At 35.1% G+C, this 23313-nt stretch overlaps 1 protein-coding gene across 2 annotated transcripts in view; it reads left to right on the top strand.

The window, feature by feature from the left end:
- Positions 1–23313, top strand: part of LOC149801639 (zwei Ig domain protein zig-8-like) — a 285564-nt gene that overhangs the window by 242822 nt on the left and 19429 nt on the right. Inside the window, exons 4-7 of one of the 2 annotated variants that reach the window (XM_089954338.1) lie at positions 7439–7658; positions 12880–12912; positions 15160–15462; positions 18823–18846. In XM_089954338.1, coding sequence (XP_089810464.1) covers positions 7439–7658; positions 12880–12912; positions 15160–15462; positions 18823–18846 — 580 coding nt within the window. Of the gene's footprint in view, positions 1–7438; positions 7659–12879; positions 12913–15159; positions 15463–18819; positions 18847–23313 lie in introns of both variants that reach the window. The other variant, XM_089954337.1, reaches the window with a different exon arrangement.

Below are 23313 nucleotides of genomic sequence, written 5' to 3'. Positions count from 1 at the left end.
TTATTTAATTGTAAGCTTTACTCGATATCTCCGAGACTCTTCTGCTACCACACTGGTCGTTATTCCCATCAATTACGGGTTCAGTTTCACATTATCTTCAAGATTCGATTCTTCGCACTGTAAATTCTTTTCCTGTTCCCACAGAGACTTATGAAATTTATGGAGGTTTTCCGTTAATCAAATCATCAATCGTCAGCCTGTCATTCGGATCCCATCTTATGTTATCGGGTGACATGTCATTAGTTACAATTACACAACTATTTCTAGCCAGAAGCAGCCCCTTGACACCCTTTGAAAAATGTTTATCTCAGAACGCATCGTACAAATATACGAAAAAAATCCAATAGGAACAACAACAAAAAAATACCGTGTACGTTTTAACCTTCTTAAAACAACAATTCCCCAACAAGATAATTCTGAGCTTTGATGCTATGCCATCAAAATATTAAAGAAAATAACAAAACAAAATATATACGTTTACATTGTTGATTAATTAAGTAACAGTGATACCCGCATTTGCAGACATCGCTATTTAAGGGACACCTGATTTGACGGGACATTTGTTGGCTTTCATTTTATTTAATAGCTCTATAAAATATATCATTTATAAATCAAGTCCAACTGCAAACTTCACAGACCCATATCTGTACTCGAGTAATGGACCGGCAGATATGGGTTAACGAAGTATGTCTGGAGTAATCAAAAGAAAAGAAAATTAATGGGCTCTAATCTGCTGACGCATTTTGCGTCGGTACATCAGAGTCTATGCTGTTTGCTATTGATCACACCTTATATGATTATGTCAAGATTAGACAAGTTAAATGATTCCATGACAACCCTTCACATACAGATTTGTCTGTTGTTACTCTAAATGCTTACGTTTTCATCAACTTATGATTGAAACAGTTCAACCGTTGCTTACTGAGACTTTTAAAAATAATGTTACAACTTTTTATAAATTTTATAACATGAAACCGTAAAAAATGCAAGGAAACAACGCGCATGAAGTACTGTGGTTATGCATGCAAAACTCAACAGCAGAACGTTTACATTTATGCCAATAGTGCTGTCGGCTTATTGAAAATTATGTCACGCATACTCTTTGTCTATGCGAATTATACGTTACTGCATTTGTATGGGAAAATATGAACGAGTTTTCGTATTCTGAGTAATACTGCAAGTCCTTTGGGAGTGAAGTATTTGTTCGAAATGAGTATATAATTAAAAGGTTACTGATTTATATAGGACAATATGAATAATTATATACTCATTTCGTTTTCCTACATAAGTCTTAATTATAAAAGAATAAACTACAAGAAACAAAGTAATTGAATTTATGCTGTATATTTAAAAATACTACTGTGGATTCATCGATAAACACTAGCAATATTCATGCATACATATCATCGCCAATAGACCTTTGAAATTACTGTACAATTTCGATGTTTATCAAATATGTTTTATTTTAAAATGGTCTGAATATTTTAAATACTGCGCCTCTCAGGTTTGTTGTGTACATTGCGAATATCACGTTCATACGTTTGCTTCTGTTAAAGTTTCAAACAAATCTAATAAACTAAAGCCTAAAGTGTCTACTGCATGAGTGTGACGATGTATATGGTTGGGGTGGGGTGCTCCCAATATTTTATTTAAACGATTATAGAAGTCACACACAGCCACTATTTTGTAGAAAGTTAAATTGAGTGAAAGCTAAATGTAAACATCAGAGCCCCCCAGTTAGCAATGCCGACGGCATGGGCGCCGGCAGTATTTCTTGCAGGGAGGGGGGACAGTCAGTCACGGCCGGCACGGGACGGTAGTATTAGTATAGTAAACAGTCTGAAACTAAATGTAATATTTACTAAGCGTTTTGAACAGAATCTTGTGACATATTTTCACCTTCATTTGCATGATTAAACATGTTGGAATTTATACATACATACATGCATACATTCACACACACACACACACACACACACATACTTTTCAGGGGGGTCATTTGACCCCTCTTGACCTATGCTGCTGGCGCCCATGGCCGACGGTTAGATGGTTAAATATACAAAAAGGTTGAAAAAGGTTAACAATTTAATAACAATATAAAAATCAAATGACTAAAATTTCCAATTACACTCCGTCCGCTCGATCCTTTAATAAGCCCATTGCATCACTTGATTAGCAGTGTGAGATTATATTCCACCTGTCTTTGTATTTCTACTCAACTATTGTCTCCTTCCTGTCTCTTATTTCTCCCAATTCATTCTCCTCTTCCTCCCCGACCGTTCTCCAATTTCTTCCTCCTCCTCCTCGACGTTCTCTATATTTATTCTCCTTCTCGTCCACTTTCTTCCCAACTAATGCACTTCTGTCGACTTCGACTGTTTCGGCTAGTCTCAATTCTGTCTCCAACTCTTGAAGACTTGTGACTCGATGGAACCGGAATTTCTGTCCCCAAAAAGTTTCCTGTGAAAACACATGGACGGTACAATATTTCCCTTAGCCCTCTCATCTCACACTACACACAACCTCTCATCAGACAACGGCTATTAAATTTCTTCGGTCACGCATTCATTCACATCAAGATACCCATACGTTCTTGTATGGTAAAACAAACGTCATAATACAGCACGGTATCAATTACTTCTTATACATACATCAATAAATTCCGTCGCATCAGTACATATTCATAATCCCGTTATACTGAACAATATCACAATAATCAGACGCATTTCTTTACCTTACAACTCATACAAAGTACGCAAATATTCAAATATCCTTACTCTGATATATTCATACGTCCCTTGTAACTAATCTTACATACTTCAACCCCATTTTCCAAAATTCACAATTCAAGGATGTGTAAATTTTAACATAACGTATTAACAACTGCACTGGTTTACTACAAAGTAACCTTTTTGCGAACTACACAATTAATTCTGACCACAAGCTAACAATGTGCATAATTCCGCCTCGCATCTAATAATTCTCTACGTAGGCTCAAGTACCATTTCTCAAATACGCATGTAAATGACACACTACAAAGGTAATTCTACATAGTAAACGATCCTGGTAATTAAGTGTACATACTACCAATAATTACAATTATGATGCCGTAATATTCTGCAAAAATCGAGCAAATAACTTGTTGACCTTTTCGAAACTTTTTCCTTAGAATCTACCTGTAACTTCTGCCGCCGAATTACTAATAGCTTCTTTTTTCGGAGTAAGCCATATTGATCTCCAATCCTTTTAAGGGAATACTGAATTAATCTTACGAGTTCGGAAGATATCATTTGGGTCTGAATTGTAGTCACGCCGTCTATCTCAATTTTTGATTGGATATCGCTTTGTGGACCGAACCAATCAAACTTAGCCGACAATGTCCCTCTCGCTGTCTGCCAATGTGGAGACGAATAAGAACACGGCTCGTTCACCCCGTGGATTTCCTTTTGATCCTTAAACTAACCTTTAACATATCGTTTGATAACGGCAATCCTTTGTTAAGTGATGCGACCGGTCGCCTTGGCCAACTCAAGTTTCCGGTCCTGGATTGTCATGGTAACCTTGCGTAAGAGTTCAACACTAACCCCGCGACAATCTTTAGAGATCAAACACAAGGCCGCGGTAATATTCCCATGACAGGTATATTATAGCTTATACGTGACTCTATAGCTGGGCCTTAGCAAACGTGCTTAACAACAAACTATTCGACTAAAAAGATTTGCTAGTACGACTAACCACACGCTATTTGAAAAAGAAAGTGGACATGTATGACTAACTACAAGCTATTTGACTAAGAACAACATAGACATGTATGGCTAACCACAAGCTATTGGACTAAGAACACGGATTTGTATGAATAACCACAAGCTATTTAACTAAGAATAACATGGAGTAGTATGACTAACTATAAGCTATTTGTCTAAGAAAAAAGGACTATTACGACTGACCACAATCTATTTGACCAAGACAAGATGGAGTTTTATGACTAACTACAAGCTATTTGACTAAGAATAACATAGGCTAGAATGACCAACCACAAGCTGTTTGACTAAGAACATCATGGACTAGTTATTCTAACTACAAGATATTTGACTAACAACATGAACTAGAATGACTAATCACAAGTTATTTGTCTATGAAATATGACTAACCACAAGCTGATTGGCTAAGAACAACATGGACTTCTATGACAAACTACAAGCTATTTCACTAACAACATGGACTAATATGACTAAGCACAAGCTATTGGACTAAGAACAACATGGACTCCTATGACTGACTGCAAGCTATTGACTAACAAGACGGACTAGTATGATTAAGCACAAGCTATTTGACTAAGAACAACATGTACTAGCTTGACTAACTGCAAGAATATGTTTGGAACAGTTCGCGTCTTCACGACTAGATACTAGAGTTGGCACGTAAAAGAATCCATTAAACGTCCAAGTATGCTTGACTCATAACGTCCAGGTATGGATGACTCATAACGTCCAGGTATGGAAGACTCATAACGTCCAAGTATGGATGACTAACAACGTCATATGGATGACTCATAACGTCCAGGTATGGATGACTCATAATATCCAGGTATGGATGACTCATAACGTCATATGGATGACTCATAACGCTAAATATTGCTTTGAAACGATTAATGTTTCCATCTCTTGATCCTTATATTGTCCATAATTTGTATTTTAGCAATGCAATACTAGCAACGTTTAGTTCAATATTATTAATAATATGAATCTAGGCTTAAATTAGTAATGCGTTTCCTATTAACTATTAACTGTTGTTTTCTTTGTTCTCTTCAAAAGGTAAATAAATTCATGCTTACGCTAGCAACACATACACCACGCTAATCAACATCAATTTTGATTTGCCTTTGATAAATTTCACTAGAATAAAATAGTATCTTGCGTTTACTTTAGACGCACCCTCACCCCCACCCCACCCCCACCCCCAGGTAAAATTATTCACCCTTCATTGGGTTTTGTATATGCTTGTAGGCTTTGATATATTATTTATGTGGAAAGTATAATTCACGAAAGTAAGCAATCAACACAATCAGTCAAGGCTGGGCATACATCGATTTGTTAACATGATTTGATTTGCATCTCCAAGCCTTAATCCTCCCAATCAATTTCTTTAACATACTGACGCAAGATATACAGTTTAAATTTTCAAAACTCCCACTTTGCAAATTATCTTAGGACAATCTCTCGGCCTCGGAATGATAAGTTGACTCAGAGGCGGTTGAGTATTTTAATCGACTTTGTTTGAAATCAAGAAATAGGAATTCGAGATTTCACGAGAACGGAGAGAGAGAGAGAGAGAGAGAGAGAGAGAGAGAGAGAGAGAGAGAGAGAGAGAGAGAGAGGTGGGGGCTGTGATATAAAGTTGTAGACGTTATGGACTTGAAGAGCGTTGATAGCATGTTATGGAATCTAGGATTAGATCTACTGGCTCCTTTTTTGTTTGAATATGAAAGAAATGTAAATAATTTGCATCCCGCTCAAAAAATAAATGACTGAACGTTGCTCAAAATAATGAGAAATGATCATATTTATCTCTTATTTTTTTGAACGTATGGACATTACTAATGTAAATATGCAATGAGGGTATGGAGCGCACGTACGCATGTGTGTGTCGAGGTTCGAACCCGCGACCTCCCGTATAGACATCACTAATGTAAATAATTTTATGAAGGTATGAAGTGTGTGCGTGTGTGTGTGTATGTGATTTGGATTTTAACGTAGCTTTAACAATGTTTTAGTCATATTGCTACAATGTCTGCAATGTGGCAGTTTATAGTCATGTCTAGCAACGGGCATCATGCCTCAGACATATGGCATCATGTCCCACCCAGAAATATTATCTTAACACCAGGCCGACTAGTCACAATATTACCTCTTAATGCTGAGTGACAAATGAGGCAGCTGTTAATACCATTTTTATAAAAGAAAGGTGTGACTCGAACGAGGTTCGAACTTCGCGACCACCAGCATCCGAGGTAAATATGCTTATGAACGTATGGACATCACTGCTTTAAGTATGTTTACGAACTATGGACATAACTACTGTAAATATGCTATGAAACAAAGCCATGAGGAATTGCGGCAAAACGTTTCCAAATATTATGAAAAGTTGTACGAGTATAATCAAAATTGTAGCCAATATAACAAAATGTATTGCTTGCAAGAAAATATTTTGAACTTTTCATCCAGCACTGCTGTTTCGATTGGGGGTGGGTGGGTGGTACAGTAGATGCCGTCATGTCTTTTGTTGTAGACTTGGAGATGTAACAATTTCCATCACTATTGGAATGAATATATAGATGTAGGCAAGAGATCTACGGCTGTGACCTTGCTCATGCATATCACATAAAAAAAATGTCTTCAATTTAACTTCGATGTCGAGAAACATTAAATCGATTGATATCACCGGATCTTGAAACCCCGCTATTTCTATATAATCTTTCAACAGAAAAATCCGATTTCTGGCGCTGGGCGCTAAATCAATGGGCTGAAATAAATGTATTGGATAAATAGACAGAGTTCACGTCATGAATGGCAAAATTCGGATACACTTCTCGATTTTTCCGGTGATAGCGAATCGGATGAAAATATAACTTAGACTACAAATTATTATCGTGGTTGAAGATGCATAAATAAATGAAGTAAAGCCAAAGAGGACTTGGATAATAGCAAATATGATATTTAATCAACACGTCCATGAAATACGAGACAGAAAGCGTAAAAATGTAAATGAATTAAAGGTCAACTAATCTGATGTAATATCACTCGTTGTCCAAACAATTTCTGTCCCTGTCATAACTATGCTTCTACTTCGGGGAGGAATATTACAACACTTTTAACTGTCAGGAAGCGTCTCACTAACCCTTAATTATTGGCCAATAGATTTCGTTTTTAGGCAGATGTCAACAATGAACAAGCATGGGCCATCACTAGCCTCTTGTTACCTCCAAATAGCAGAATTGCTTGACGTTGACAAAGCAATTAGACAATTAGATAGAATAAGAAGGTAAAAAGAGATTAGAATTGGATGGGCTTCGTCACAAAGGAAACAACATCAATAACAAAATACAATATATTGTCTAGAAGTTGAATGTAAGGTTATGCTAGGGATAGTGACGTAGGGCACCAGTATCTATCGGATTGTTATGCAATAATCGTAATATAGGCAGCCCCAATCAATCAGTGTAATGGCACAGGTGTACCGTTTAGAACTAATTTTACATAGTTACTGTAGTACCAATAAACATCCAAGATTTACGCGAGCTAAGTTAGTTAAAGTAACATCGTTTTTAAAATATTATAACAAATTCTTAGAGGATGACAACGAAAAAGGCTGCAAGTCAGGGTCGCGACGTTAATCGGGGTTATGCACTAACATCTTGACTCCTTTTTTTTTCTTGCAGGTGATCTGGAGAAAGTCGGAGCAGGACTTTCCCATCACGATCGGAAAATTAGTTTTCTCATCGGAAGACGAAATGGCAGTCAACGACTACAAAGTAGACGAGACAACATCGGCTTGGGATCTTCACATAAAATATGCCCAAATCCATCACTCAGGCATCTACCAGTGTGAAATCAGCGCCACTAAAATTTTCGCACATTATGTGTCCCTCACTGTTATAGGTACGTGATTCTCTTTTTTTTTAAAAGATATGCACAAAGAAACAACAATGCAACAACGTCGGGAAATAAAATATTATGCATTTCGGTTGCTATTTTACAACAAAACTTTGTAATTATTTTCGCCTGGATAGCAGGATACTGAATGTAAGGATAAACTATAACCACTACAAAATCAAGGAAAATTATGTGTGTGTGTGTGTGTGTGTGTGTGTGTGTGTGTGTGTGTGTGTGTGTGTGAGGGGGGGGGTTGGTGGTGGGTGCGTTCACATTCGAAATGAATTCATTTGTTTCTGATTATTAAAATTTGAAGCGGTTTTCAATAGATTGCTACTGTAACAATTTATTTTGTATCACATGATATATGTAGCACTGAATGTATCGAACAGTTGTCCCCCTCTCCGATCTCACTCTAAACATATTTTTGCCTACATTAGGTAACCGTAATATTTGACCGCTATATGCTAGGCCCCAACCAAGAATAACTGTGCGGGGCGCCTTTGTTAGGTTTTTATGTTCTAAGACATCCAGCCTCACCATCCAGTAAGAGACATATATATAATCGTACATTACTTATATACATACATTACTTATATACAATCATAAATTTGTTATGTATATTTAATTTGCTTTGTTTGTTAATTTTTAATTCGTTATGTGCTTATCTTGTTGATTTTGTTCTTGTTGATCTTGTTCTTGTTCATGATGATATTGTTGATCTTGTCTTGTTCTTGCTGATCTTCTTCTTGTTGATCTTGTTCTTGTTCTTGTTGATCTTGTTCTTGTTGATCTTCTTGATATTGTTGTTGCTCTTGTTTTTCTTGATCTTGTTGATTTTGTACTTGTTCTTGTTTATCTCGTTCTTGTTCTTGTTGATCTTGTTCTTGTTAGACTTCTGTTCTTGTTGATCCTGTTCTGGTTCTCGTTGATCTTGTCCTTGCTGATCTTCTTCTTGTTCATGTTGACCTTCTTGATCATGTTCTTGTTGATCTTGTTCTTGTTGATCCTGTTCCGGTTGATCTTATTCTTTTCTTATCTTGTTCTTATTCTTCTTGTTGACCTTGTTCTTGTCGTCTTGATCTTGTTCTTGTTCTTCTTGTTCATCTTGTTATTGTTCTTGTTGATCTTGTTATTTTTCTTGTTGATTTTGTTATTGTTTCTTTTGAAGCTGTTCTTGTTCCTCTTCTTGATCTTGTTCTTGTTCTTGCTGATCTTGTTGTTCTTCCTGCTGGTCTTGTTCTTGTTCTTATTTTTAATCTTGTTCTGGTTCTTAATAATATTGTTCTTGTTGTTGTTGCTGATCTTGTTCTTGTTATTTTTGATCTTGTTTTTCTTCTTTTTGTTGATCTTGTTCTTGTTTTTGTTGATCTTGTTTTTGTTCTTTTTGTTGTCCTTGTGTTGATCATGTTCTTGATGTTGCTGATCTTGTTAATTTTCTTCTTGTTGATCTTATTCTTGTTGATACGGTTCTTGTTCTTTTCTTTGATATTGATTTTGTTCCTGTTCTTGTAGATCTTATTCTTGTTCTTCTCGTTGATCTTGCTCATGTTCTTGTTGATCTTTTTCTTATTGATCTTGTTCTTTTCGTTGATCTTGTTCATGTTCTTGTTGATCTTCTTCTTATTGATCTTGTTCTTGTTCTTCATATTGATCTTGTTCTTGTTCTTGATCTTATTTTTGTTCTTGTTGGTTTTGTTCTTGTTCTTGTGGATATTGGTGTTGTTCTTGCTGATCTTCTTCTTGTTCTTCGTGTTGATCTTTTTCTTGCTTTTGTTAATTTTTTGTTTGTTGTTATTGATGTTGCTCTTGTTCCTCTTTTTTCTGTTCTTCTTGGTCTTGTTCTTGTTGATCTTGTTCTTGTTCTTCATGTTGATCTGTTTGTTGTTCTTTTTGATCTTTTTATTAGTCTTCTTCTTGATCTTGATTTGCTCTTGTTGATCTTGTTCTTGTTCTTCCTGATCATGTTCTTGTTCTTCATGTTGATCTTGTTATTGTTTTTGTTGACCATTTTTTTTTGGTTTTTGGTTCTTGTTGATGTTGCTCTTGTTCCTCTTGTTGATCTTTTTCTTGTTCTTCTTGATCTTGTTCTTTCTCTACTTGTTGATCCCCTTGTTGTTCTTGTTGATCTTTTCCTTTGTCTTCTTTTTGATCTTGTTCTTGTTCGCGTTCTTGTTGATCTTCTTGTCTTTATTGATCTTGTTCTTGTTCTTCTTGTTGATCTTGTTCTTGTTCTTGTTGTTTTTGTTCTTGTCTTGCTGTTGATCGTCTTCTTGGTCTTCTTAATGATCTTGTTCTTGTTTGAGTTGATCTTGTTGTTTTTCTTCTTTTTGATGTTCTTGTTCTTGTTTATCTTGTTCCTTTGATCTTGATCTTGTTCTTGTTCTTGTTTTTCTTTTCTGGTTCTTATTGTTATTGTTCTTGTTCTTCTAGTTGATCTTGTTCTGGTTAGTGTTTTGTGACCTTGTTCTTGTTCTGCTTGTTGGTCTTGTTCTTGTTGATCTTTTTCTTGTTCTTGTTGACCTTGTTCTTGTTCTGCTTGTTGGTCTTGTTCTTGTTGATCTTTTTCTTGTTCTTGTTGACCTTGTTCTTGTTCTGCTTGTTGGTCTTGTTCTTGTTGATCTTTTTCTTGTTCTTGTTGACCTTGTTCTTGTTGTTCTTGTTCTATAAATTTTTCTTGTTCTTCTTCTTGATCTCGTTCATAGTTCTTCTTGTTGGTCTTGTTCTGGTTCTTCTTGTTGTTCTTGTTCTTGTTATTGTTTTAGTTATTGTTGATTTTGTTCTTGTTCTTCTTATTGATCTTGTTCTTGTTGATCCTGTTCTTGTTTTTGTTGATCTTGTTCTTGATCTTTTTGTAATTATTGTTCTTTTGTGCTGACCTCGTTCCTTATATTCTTGTTGATGTTTTTCTTGTTCTTCAAGTTGATCTTGTTCTTTTTCTTCTTCTCGACATTGTTGTTGTTTTCTTCTTCTTGATTTTCTTCTTGTTCTTGTCGTACTTGTTTTTGTTCTAGTTGATCTTTTTCTTATCCTTGTTCTTATTGATCTTATTCTTGTTCTTCTTTTAGATCTTGTTCTTGTCCTAGTTGATCTTTTTCTGGTTCTTGTTTTTTTAATCTTGTCCTTGTTCTTGTTGTAGATCTTGTTCTCGTTTCTGTTGTTGGTCTTGTTCTTATTTCTGTTGATTTTGTTCTTGTTTTTCTTGTTGATTATGTTCTTGTTCTTCTAATTATTATTATTATTATTATTATTATTATTATTATTATTATTAGTAGTAGTAGTAGTAGTAGTAGTAGTAGTATTTATAACTCAGTTTTTATGACTTAATTCTTTTGTACTCTTTGTCTATTAGACATGAGTTCGCAAAATTTTACAATTGTTTAAGCTTTCTTTGAATCTCCTGGTGAAACTGTACAAATGTTTAAATTTTCATAGACTTTTCAGGAGCAATAATATAAATGTTTAAGTTTTCTTTGAATCTCCAGGTGCAATTATACAAACGTTTAAGCTTTATTTGAATCTTTAGGTGCAATTATACAAATGTTTAAGCTTTCTTTGAATCTCCAGGTGCAATTATACAAATGTTTAAGTTTTCTTGAATATCCAGGTGCCCTACCTTTAATATTAAATTATTACCTATTTGAGATTCTTTTTATATCATAGTTGTATTTCAGTGGAAGTTATTGAGATAGAAAAAGAACAAATAATTTTATCTAATCTGACTGAGGTTTTGCTTTTCATTATTTGTGCATAAAAAGTAGTCCCAAATCAAGTTGAACTAGTATTGCCGTTTAGATTATACTTTTTACAAACAATAAATCAAAGAACAAGCATCCTTCCAAATAAACATAACATTTTGCACAGACAAAATCATTTTCAAAAATAAAGATCCAGTACGTGTGATGTCACACTGTTTGATACAGTATTGAGTACAAGTGGAAAGTCTACCCTAAAGGGTCACTTTCACAACTACATTGTTACATTTGTAGTATTCGCTTTGGAACAGTAGACTACAGACAATCTAAACAAATTTCATTTTGAATCGGAATTGCATCATGTATTTACAAAGTAAATATACTGTGTTTGGATAATGTTCTGTCAGTAGGGAGACTGGTTTATGTCCACATTCTTCTGTGAACAGAGGCGAGTTTATTTTCTTCTATAAGTTTACATTTAAACCACATTTGTGTATAGGGTGGATTCCTTGTTTCAGGTATACCGTCTCCCACCCCACCCCACCCCCACATCCGCTATCAACTGAACAATATCTTTGTTGTATTTGTTGTTGTTCTTGCCTTGCAGATTCACGCCATTTTTCATATGATTATATGTTATACCTGATTTTATAAACCCTGTTGGGATCAATTGGCTATATTCAGACAGACGAGACCATTTTCCCCCAATTCCCTTTCTTTACTCTAGTGGAAAACGGCCGCTGAAATGTTCACTGAAAAATCCCGGAAGGTGGGTTCAAAAAATTTTCCCACGATCACAGCCAATCATTGGCTCATTTGAACCAATCAGAATCACGTAAAGTAATATGTAACACGATGTGATATAAAAAAATTGAAACTGCACATACTATAAGGAAAACTGTACCAATTATGTGATAAACTTACTTATAAAAGGAATTCAACTGGAAACTACCCAGATCTGCAAGTCTTAGAGCACAATTCTATTCGAATCTGTGAAGTTTGTTAGGAGCAATCAGTAGAACAAACAACATGGACCCTGATCTGGAGGCGAATTATCCTACGACAGATCAGAATCTTTGTTGTTTGCAGTTTGATGCGACAGATTAGTACGTACAGTATCATGCTTTATTGTTCACTTGTATCTAGTCACGTTACTTGTTTGCTGTTTGTTTAGCGTCCTTTCTTAAGTGTAGGCGGGAATTATAACATTGTTCCAGTTCGTTCGTCCGTGCGCATGTGTACTGAGCTTTGAATGGCTCCTTTCCCTACCCAGACATGGCGTTTGAGTCGTCATGAGATAATGGACTGATGCAACATGGAAAATGGAAACTCGTGTTGCGTTGCGTCACAAATGTAAGCTATAAATTTACTAAGATATTCAAATTTAAATTCCCAGATACACATACAAGACATGATTAGTTCTTGCTGTCCCGTATTATCCTTAGCTGATTAAACTAGTTAACTTCACAAAACCGAGTCAGGCTAGAATAAAATTCGCTTTTCTTTCATTTGTATCATTTTCAACCTTTCAGATGATTATGTTCGAAGAACTCCCGCACCACCAGGTAAGGGTTTCTTTATTATTTGCATTATTATTATTATTATTATTATTATTATTATTATTATTATTATTATTATTGTGTTTGGTTTCAGTTTAAATATTGAAACAGAATGATAATGTACAAATGTAGGAAATTCACCCTCCTACTTTCTTAAGAGATCCACGGCTAATGTGTATCTAACGGTGAATGCGTCCAATAATCCCCGAGACCATTAAAAAAAATTTTTTAAAAAATTTTAAAAAATAATAAAATTAATACCTGGCAACTTGACGAGATTCGACCCCATATTTTACTGAACTTTATTTAAAATTTATTTTGCCTTTTTTTATTCCCTGTACAGAAGTGTAGCATCATTTCCTTTTATCATTCATTTTTCTTGTGCTTCATTTTTATGTTTTATTTTGAAAGTCACAACTTCCTGAATGAAAATATATGTACAATTCTTCATATTCAGATTTCTAGCACTTTACTTTTGATCAGCACCTTATAGAACAAAGTGCCGACTTGTTATTATTGTTTTGTTTATTTATTAATTTGTAAAGAAGAGAAAGTAGACAAGATTCATGTCACATAAATCTTGGCAAATTTATTCTTCGAGACGGCGATACCAAACTTCTGCAAAAGGAATATGGGAAGAAAACATTCGTCCGCTGATGTTCATTAGAGTATTTGGTACCAAGGGTCATCGAATGACGAGGACAAGTTTGTGTTTACTTGAAGTAGACAAATCGAATAAATAACTAAAATGTAGTAGAATCAAACATTTTTATTGCAATTGCTTCTCACATATTTCTCTAAGAAAGTGTCTGTGATTAAGAGAATAACATTTCTGAAAAGGATGATTTTAGAACATTACGTGTGGCTTCGTTGTCACAAATTAGGTTAAATTCTTGTTTCCATGGCACAACGTCAAACTCAGTGTCCTGAAGTACACATAACATTTAAATTCTCGAGTTCTTTATTCGCTGACAACAGAGATTTATATGAGGACAGTGATCATTTCGTCCGGGATACCATACCAGGCAACGGTCATTATACCAGTTGCAGTGGCATTGAATGCAACGCGCTGATGTCACATGACGTCATATGATGCATTTTATTTTTTACTGCCTTCTTCATTGTTTCCTTGGTAACGGTTCCCCTTCATTTTTTGTCTAGCATGGTGTAGAGCCCTAGCATACGTATCGAAAAAAATACCCATCAGAAACAAATAATAAACAATACCTTGAGAGAAGGAGTAATAGAATAATATCTGCGAAACTTGCGACAGTTTATCATGGGTTTTACAGGCACAAATTGTGATGTTCAACCAATTAGAACGCGCATTAACATTTACAAATGTGTGAGAAATCGCCCATATTTCAGCCGTGTCACGTAGATACTATCTTTGTCCATTATCTGAATGTTATATATACTTGCCTTGACGTTCTGTGGAATGTGGAGAATAATGAAACTTAAAGGTATATACTTTTCATTTACCACGTCGAATAGGGCTGGTGGTTCTGGTAGCGTTTTGGGTCACGAAACTATACTTTTTTTTCAAACCCAGTGTTGATGTACCTGATGTAGCGGATTTTAATAATGAATTTTAATCGCACTGTATAAAAATTACCACTAAAAACGTCAGGCATACAAAGTCTCGCGTCAAAGTTGCCATTGTTTAACTTTACTCAGACAGGTCTCGATCCCTCTTAAAAATCAACGTAATTTAAAAGTGAAGCAACTTTTTTTAAAACGTATGTATCACAGAAAGTAAATGAAGGTTATATATGCGATTTAGCTCAAAATTATACTAATTTTTATACGAAATTTTAAGTCGTTGAAAGGTGCATATCTAGGTTGGTAACTAAACTTTTTTGAAATTCCAATTCGCAATCTTTTGGGCAAGTTATACCAAAACAATTATATCACTTCAAACAGACGAGATAAAGAACAGTTGTAGCTTTATAAATAACAAGTGTCTCCTGTCCAGAGGTCAAAAGAAAGACGTGTGTTTAATCTGAAAATAAATGTTAGGAATTTGAAATAAGCAAACCTAGAAACCTCTGATATTTTACTTTGTTTACTTCTATTTTAATGCTAGAAAAGTTGGATACTTGCTCGCGATTTGAGTCCTTCATATAACTAAATATTACCCTTTTGGAGTCTTTGAGTAAAACTGGGAATGATGACGGTATTATAATGACCATCTTGCGTTGGGTAGTGTAATGTCTTACTCGATTCTATGAGCAAATTCTTCCCGTTTTTCAGGTATTATTATCTATGGACGGCAATACGTTGACAAGGGACGTGATATTCACCTAATTTGTAATGCAACAGGTGAAGATAACGCGCCAGAGGACGTCGACTGGTATTTCAAAGGAGAGAAAATTGTTTCCACTAATACAGCCTGGATAAACAGAGCGACTATTCTAAAACGGAAACCCATTCCAGGCAACTCCTATATCAGTGAGCTCATCATTAAGCGAAGCAATAGGCTAGACGGGGGTAGCTATGTCTGTCGAAGCTCGGACCTAAAAGTTAGCAGTATAAATGTTCATGTTTTAGAGGAAGGTGAGTGTGTATCATGGTGCGGATAATACTTGTGAACTATCATGACATACGCCAGCCAATGTCCAGCACAATATTCAAATTATGTCTGAAAATGAAATATAAGAACAAGAAGTATGGCTTTCGCACGCACGCACACACACACACACACACACACACACACACACACACACACACACACACACTGAGTAGTATATTGCATGGTATCGATAAGTATCAAGAAATACGTGGAGAAATCATTTTCAGATATTTGAAAACAGTTCGGATTTGATGTTTTATTCCCAGTTACGGATATTATTTAAGCTATCTGTTATAGCCAAAATGCATCGTATTTGAAACAGCGCGGTGAACTAAATGTCCATCCAACGCCGATGAATTATTTGAAATAAAATGTTTTATGTTTATTCGAAATTCATACAGCCTGACACCACTTACATATACTAGGACATAATTTCAGTTTCGAAACCACACTTTTTTTAAAACGTTTTTTCATTTCATAGGCTGAAGTTCGTATTGGGTACATTCACTAATGCGTATGCGCATTTTTTAAACAAATATTATAGATAAGTGCATGAAGTTTTTTTAAAACAAGTTGTCAAGCATTATACCAATATCAGTATCAAAGTCGAACACTGACAGTCATTTCAACAACCACAAATGACCTATTCTCCTAAGAGTATGGCACTTAAATTTCTTCAGTAGTAGCAAAGTAAAATTTAGATCCTCTTAAGAAATCAACTTCATATTTTACAGGATTCACAAAGTCAAAGAGTTTGAAAATCAGTTTCAGTCGCATAACCCGTCGTAAAGAAATATAATGTGTAGTTGAATTCAGCCGCATGAAATGCCGTAAGGAAACATAATGTGTAATTGATTTCAGCCACATGAAATGTCGTAAGAAAACATATGTAGTTGATTTTAGCCGCATGAAATGTCATAAGGAAACATAATGTGTAAATGATTTCAGCCACATGAAATGCCGTAAGGAAAGATAATGTGCAATTGATTTCAGCCACATGAAATGTCGTAAGGAAACATAATGTGTAATTGATTTGATTTTCGATCGTCCTGATTTCAGAAATCCTGTAAAGTATGAAAATCATTTTCTATATATATATTTCTGGTGTTATGAACTTTTAACTTAAAGTTTACATGCATCACATGATGCGACTTTAGACAGTCTATATATGTTTTGTAAAGACTTGATAAAAAATATTAGACAGATGTTCTCTATTTTTAAGTGCTTAGGTATTTTACTTCCCTCGCCTAATGTTTTTATGTTTCAATTTTCCAATTATTTAACATGCATACGCTTATGAATGATAGTGAAAAATATAGTGGTAATATGGGGCATTATAGGGCAGATGGGGCACTTGGTGGACAACGGGAATCACTGTTAAATTGGTACATATGGTTAGCATGGAAGTGAGTTTATAATGATAATAGTGTGTATAGGGTCAAACGGTAACAGTGTTAGAAGTTGCTGACCTCACTTGGGTGACTTAGTAATAGTGTTGAACACTACCTCAACGGCTAAGCTACAGATAAGTATGGGAAATCCTGTGGATAGAAGGGGTGATGTTATGACAATTACGAAAGCCTCATTCCTGCTTCCAGAAGAGAATTGTTTTAATTTAGTGGATTTTCTTTGGTCTTCGCAAGAATTTTTAGCCTCTCCCTCGTTAAATTGGGTAGAGGATTTTAGACAGGCACAGAACGAAGAATGGATGAAAAGTTTATGAAAGCGGAAAGTAGCGGAACAAGCCTTTTTGAATCAACAACAACAAGAAGAGGAAAGAAGAAAACGAGAAGAAGAAGAGAAGAGAAAGTGCGAAGGAGCAGAACAGAATAATGACGGTGAAAATCAAACGGTTGGGTGCTACAAGACATTTTGAAAGATTTAAGGTATTTGAGACAAATGCATCAGACTTATTTAACTCGACCAAAGAAAAAGTTACATTCACGTGCCAACCACTCCAACCCAGGCATCACTACATGTACACTCACTACTACTGAGATGCCATCAGCGACTAGCATCCACAGTAGCAGGAGAAGAAGTAGGACTTGGTCGTGGTAACGGCTGAAAACAACTAACACTCATGTCAAGTACGTGAGTTTTGAGTTGTTCAAAAGAACAAACCCCCAACAGTTCTTTCCAGGGCCATCTACATCTCTAGAAAAGAGATGCCACTCAATTATTGCCCAGTCGATTAAAACTTAAATCATTTTCCCCATAATGCTAGAACATTGTGCGTATATGAATGCTTATGTGTTTTATCCATAACAAAGTCAAGACAAAGAGTCACTTACTTTTTCTTTGGGTATGTTCTCGTTTTGAGAATCACAATTAAAATTTCACAAGATATCACAAAGTCCATTTTCTTCTTGTCTCACTCTGTGTATCTTCATTTAAATTTCCTCACCGCCACCGGTTCTTCCTCGTCTTTATTTTCTTCTCGCCTTCTTTTCTTTCATTTCTTGGGTAATTCATTTTCAGAAGACTCTCCTCTTCCTCTTGTTTATTTTGTTTGTTTTCTTTTGCCTTACGGTACTATGAAGACCAAGGTCCTTTCTCCTCAAAAATGATAACAGGTTTCTATACATTAATCTGCATTCTGGAGTCGAATGTCCGTCGTCCTAGCAGATGTATCAATTACCTTGATTTTTATCTCGAGGGGAGTAGTTATTCATCCTCTCTTGAATATACTTTTGTATGACGCCCCTCAAAGCTTTGACCAGAAAGGTAAGCCGCATTGGCTCTTTCATCTTGAGAATTGAATGAATACCTTGACGGTAAGACACTAGCCGTAAAGGCCGTCTATGTGCAAATATCGTAAATTGAAATTTTAAAATCCAGATGAAACGATGCACCTTCTCAGTAAGAAAGAGAAGAAAGTGAAAGACAAAATACGTGACCTATAGCACCAGCTATGGATCTCATCCATGTCTATTCAAGCACTCGGAATGTCACTGCCGCCTCAGCGAAATGCAAACATGAAAGAAAAATACACGTTGTCTGTGGTCAAAAGGACTGGATCCCTAATGAAGAGAAAGAAGTTGAAGTTCATATATTGGGTAAAGAGATGGTGAAAGACTTTGAGGTCAGGAAGGAAATAGAAGTAACTACAACGGTCCTTTACAGAGCCATTCATCCGATTGAGGGCAGCCAGTTGTAACACTGTCACACACTTTTGTTCACATAAACCCATTTATATGTTAAATCTATGGACCAATTTTGCATAGGAATTCACATTGTCCTCCCACCCGCCGGGCCCATCTGCCCTATAGTGTCCCATATTACTACTACTAACATGAGCAGAGCTAGTTTACTCTCATTTTATCTTATTCTTTCTATTCAAGCAGGAAAAGGCAACGTCAGCCGGCGTGGTAAGTAAATGAGTAGACTTTTTCTTTCGTTTTTCAAAAGTATCCTTCTTTGTACCATGAAAGTATCTTGAATAAGTTATGTGTCTTTTCAAACAAACTTGACTCCAGTTGTGCACTACGTGCATGCTAGACTAATTTAATTTAATGGATACTGGCTTTTCATCGGCATTCTGATTGTTTTGCCATTGCTTTTCCTATGACAAGCTAAAGTTCTCATATTCGTGTATTTGAGCTTGTTGATTTAAATTGGACAGTCAAATTTTTGAACGGTCTCTTCATAGTGTGGTTGAAATGTTTCACACATTTTTCCTAAAGAACAAGTCAATGCTAGCTTATGAATATCTTAGGATACAAAAAGAGACAGCATGACCACTTTCTGAACAACATTGAAACAATATTAAAGTTTTCATGCACAGTTTGAAATAACTCTGAACAGGTCGGTCATAAACTTAGTAAGGTGAAAACGTTCGAGCATATTCATCCATTCAACAATGCTGATAAATAAATTCAACAGAACTTGATATGGTTAGAGACCATTGATAAAAGACAAGTAGAGATCTATGCATTCTTTTGAACAATTTTTTTCCATATGCAATGCATGAAAAACTGCAAAAGAACTAACAGCTGCTCACGACGTAAGGTGCAACGTTGTATGCAATGAAGCACGTGATGAGGTGTGGTCGAACAAAAAAAGACATTTTAGAAATGTAAATACTACGGCTTCTGAAGCCAGTAAAAGAAAAGCTGACATACAGCAAAATAAATAGAGGCCAGAAACTGTTATTCTTCTGCCTTCCGTATCACTCATCTCTTCTCCATGTTTACGTCTTATTGTTTGTTTCGTTCTGGTGGTTTTTGTCTTTTCTGTGCAACATGTTATATATATATATACATATATATATATATATATATATATATATATATATATATATATATATATATATATATATATATATATATATATATATATATATATATATATATATATCATTAGTTATACATATTTCATTATTGATACATAGTTTTATATGATGAACTTACTTTCTGTAAGAAAGGATGAACAGTATTTAGTCGAGGTCAGAATAAATATGTTTCATAAGGTGAGTGGGCAGTGTTGCATTTGAATTTCTACTGTTCGTCTTCAAATAAATTTAGGGAAATAGAGAAAAATTCGTTTAGAATTAAAACTATACGAGACACCAGAGCTGAAAAGGTCTTATCCCGTCCCCAGTGCCAGAAATATCCAATAATTCTGAACCATTATCGTTGTATTATTTATACCAAACTGGTGCGAGATTCTTGAATGACATCTTTCAAGCGAAAACACAATTGTTTGGACCAGACTGAAACCTGAATCTCAACCAACACTTCAGCTTGTGAATTTTCTCATTAGTTCTAGATCTCTTTTGGTAATAACCGATCGTTTAATTGATACACTTTAACGTCTGAACATTTTTGGCACTGAATCTGTTTGTAGGACATTTATATCAGTGCATGATTATAGGTGAATCCGCTTGTAGCACGTATATGTTTATAGCTGAAACAATTTATACGACATTTATTTCAGTGTATGTTTATGGCTTCACCCCATAGAAAACTGATTTTATTCACTGTAAGTTATACACTGGATAAATTTCGCTGAAGAGTCGTGGGACATTATTTTTACAATACAGTGAAGAAAAATTAAGAACATTTCCTGTCGCCAAGTTTAATTGAAAGTAAAACATCACGTGGATTTTTATCTGTAAAACATGAGGCTGCTTACTCTGGTGACATATTGATGCTTAATCTAGTAATATATCGATGATTACTGTAGTGATATCTTAACGCTTACTCTAGTGATATCTTAATGCTTACTCTACTGACATATTGATGCTTACTCTAGCGATATCTTGATGCTTACCCTAGCGATATCTTAACGCTTACTCTAGTGATATCTTAATGCTTACTCTACTGACATATTGATGCTTACTCTAGCGATATATTGATGCTTACTCTAGTGGCATCTTTATGCTTACTCTAACGATATATTGATGCTTACTCTAGCGATATATTGATGCTTACTCTAGCGATATATTTATGCTTACTCTCGTGATATCTTGATGTTTTCTCTAGTGATAGCTTTATGCTTACTCTACTGATACATTGATGCTTACTTTACTGATATATTGATGCTTACTCTAGCGATATCTTTATGCTTGCTCTAGTGATATCTTAATGCTTACTCTACTGATATATTGATGCTTACTCTAGCAATATCTTGATGCTTACTCGTGTGACATCTTGTTGCATATACCATCTGTATTCACTTATAAGTCGAATCCATCTGCAAATAAGTTAGACCCTGATATTCCGCCGCATTATGCTGCAGAAGTTTGGGGTCTGCGCTGTTTGTTCAACTAATTACTCCCAAGAAATGGTATAGACCCACAAATGCTGGCACATTATGCGACGGCAGAGATAGGTCTTTGCAGCTGGACTCGGTTTATAAGCGAGTATACGATAATAGTTTTTATCCGGTTAAATGATATTTATCGCCATAACTGTTGGGAAATTGTTGGGTGATTCACACATTGGAGAATGGTTGAGCAAATTTGATGCCCTGTATGTTTTGTTGGCTGTACAAGTGGGTGTGGATTAAACAATACATTTTAAATTTTATTCCATGCTGTATGAACATCAATACTTGTCATTCAAGTTAATAAAAATTAAAAAGTCTAATACTTAAACCAGGAGTGTCATATACTACGAAAGATATTTGTATGGCAAAATATCCAAATTTAATGCGATTTAGTTAGATTTGTAAGGCTTATGCGCTTCTTTGCAAACTTCTAAACTATGGTATAAGAACAGCTATGTTAAATCATTCGTGCATTTTGCAACATCTTCACTTCATGAAAGATAGATGGTCGGTGTCACGATATAAACGCATCAAACAAATGTAAAATAATCATCTTCCAGGCCTCTGTTATACACGATTAACTGGTAATGTGAAGGTTTTAATGATGATGTAGATGAATTTCTTGTCTGGCTATTTCTATAAACTTTATGATGACGCATTGATCCAGGTAACGTTGGAGGCCGAAATAAATGTACAGTAAAGATGAACGTGCACACATTACATCAGCCAGCTAAGAGTCGATCGATCTCGCATTTTACATATATACTTTAAAACGAGTATTTGTGTTGGTCTCTTGTTTCACGGTCTTACGTGGATTTTCTCGAGGTTCTTTAATGCCATGTCTATACCTCCTGTAAACATTTTCTTGAATTATTACTTTGATGAAAGTGTTGATAAGCAGATGCAACTTGTCAAAATTGTTTTGTTTTTTGCTTGGAATTTATTGAAGCAACATACAGTCAATATAACTGCATCTAATTCAAGATCATAGACGTGCACTTTCGTACTACTGAGTAGTATGATAATAACGGTTTTGTATCTTTTTACTGACCTAGTACAAAGTCTTCTACCAGCCATGACTTTGGTGTCACATCATGCACACATGCCCACATACGAACGTTACCCACATGCACCCATGCAAAAAAGAAAGTCATGTGGGGTAGAAGACTTCAACCTAGGTCAGTAATCAACGATATCGCTGTAATCATACTATTGAGTACACGTTTTGCAATTATCCGTCGATATGTTAGGTACAAGCTCGACAAGCGTGGCCTGTATACATACATGATTTGCATAAATGCTCACGTGGCCACAATATTTCAACATGAGTGTAGCCATAACTATAGTAAATGTTTACAGACACAATTTGTGCACATGAGTATAATGTTCAGTGCAGTCAATACATGCATAACGGCTCTTTTATTATTTGTCAGTACAGTGGGATTGTGGGATTGTATAAGGATGACTTAAGTTCTGCTTTTCGCGTGCCATTCAATTCTCAAAGGAAAAATATACTAAATCAAGAAATTCATAATTCTGGCGTGAATATTCTCCATAAGCTAAATTTTACATTTCTTATCCTTTTGCAAGAGTCAGCTAAATTGTTACCCACCAATGTGAAAGCAATTATTGTCTGGTGGATGTGCTTGCATCTATTTTAGATGCCTCAAACTTATTACTGCAAGATTATGCATGCTTTTATATATATATATATATATATATATATATATATATATATATATATATATATATATATATATATATATATATATATATATATATATATATATATATATATATATATATATATATATAAAGTTGTGTGTATAACATGACAGAAGAAAAAAGTCGAAATGTAGTAGCTTTCAAACAGGTTTATTATAGCGAGAGTTCGCAAGCATATTTTCTTTTCACCAGTCTTTAAACTACACGTATGCGTTCTTTATTTACTTGTTATGTTTTCCAGGTAGCTAAGTCAGTTATATTATGTTGCAAAAGAGGACATTACCACACTGGCAGAAAATAATAGTTTCTTTACAAAATAATGAAGGAAACGTGGAAGCTTT

The sequence above is a fragment of the Sinohyriopsis cumingii genome, chromosome 4, assembly GCF_028554795.1.
Source record: "Sinohyriopsis cumingii isolate HCF-2022 chromosome 4, ASM2855479v2, whole genome shotgun sequence".
Taxonomy (NCBI): domain Eukaryota; kingdom Metazoa; phylum Mollusca; class Bivalvia; order Unionida; family Unionidae; genus Sinohyriopsis; species Sinohyriopsis cumingii.
Note: the sequence above shows the minus strand (reverse complement) of the source record. Positions and strands in the feature narration are given on the sequence as shown.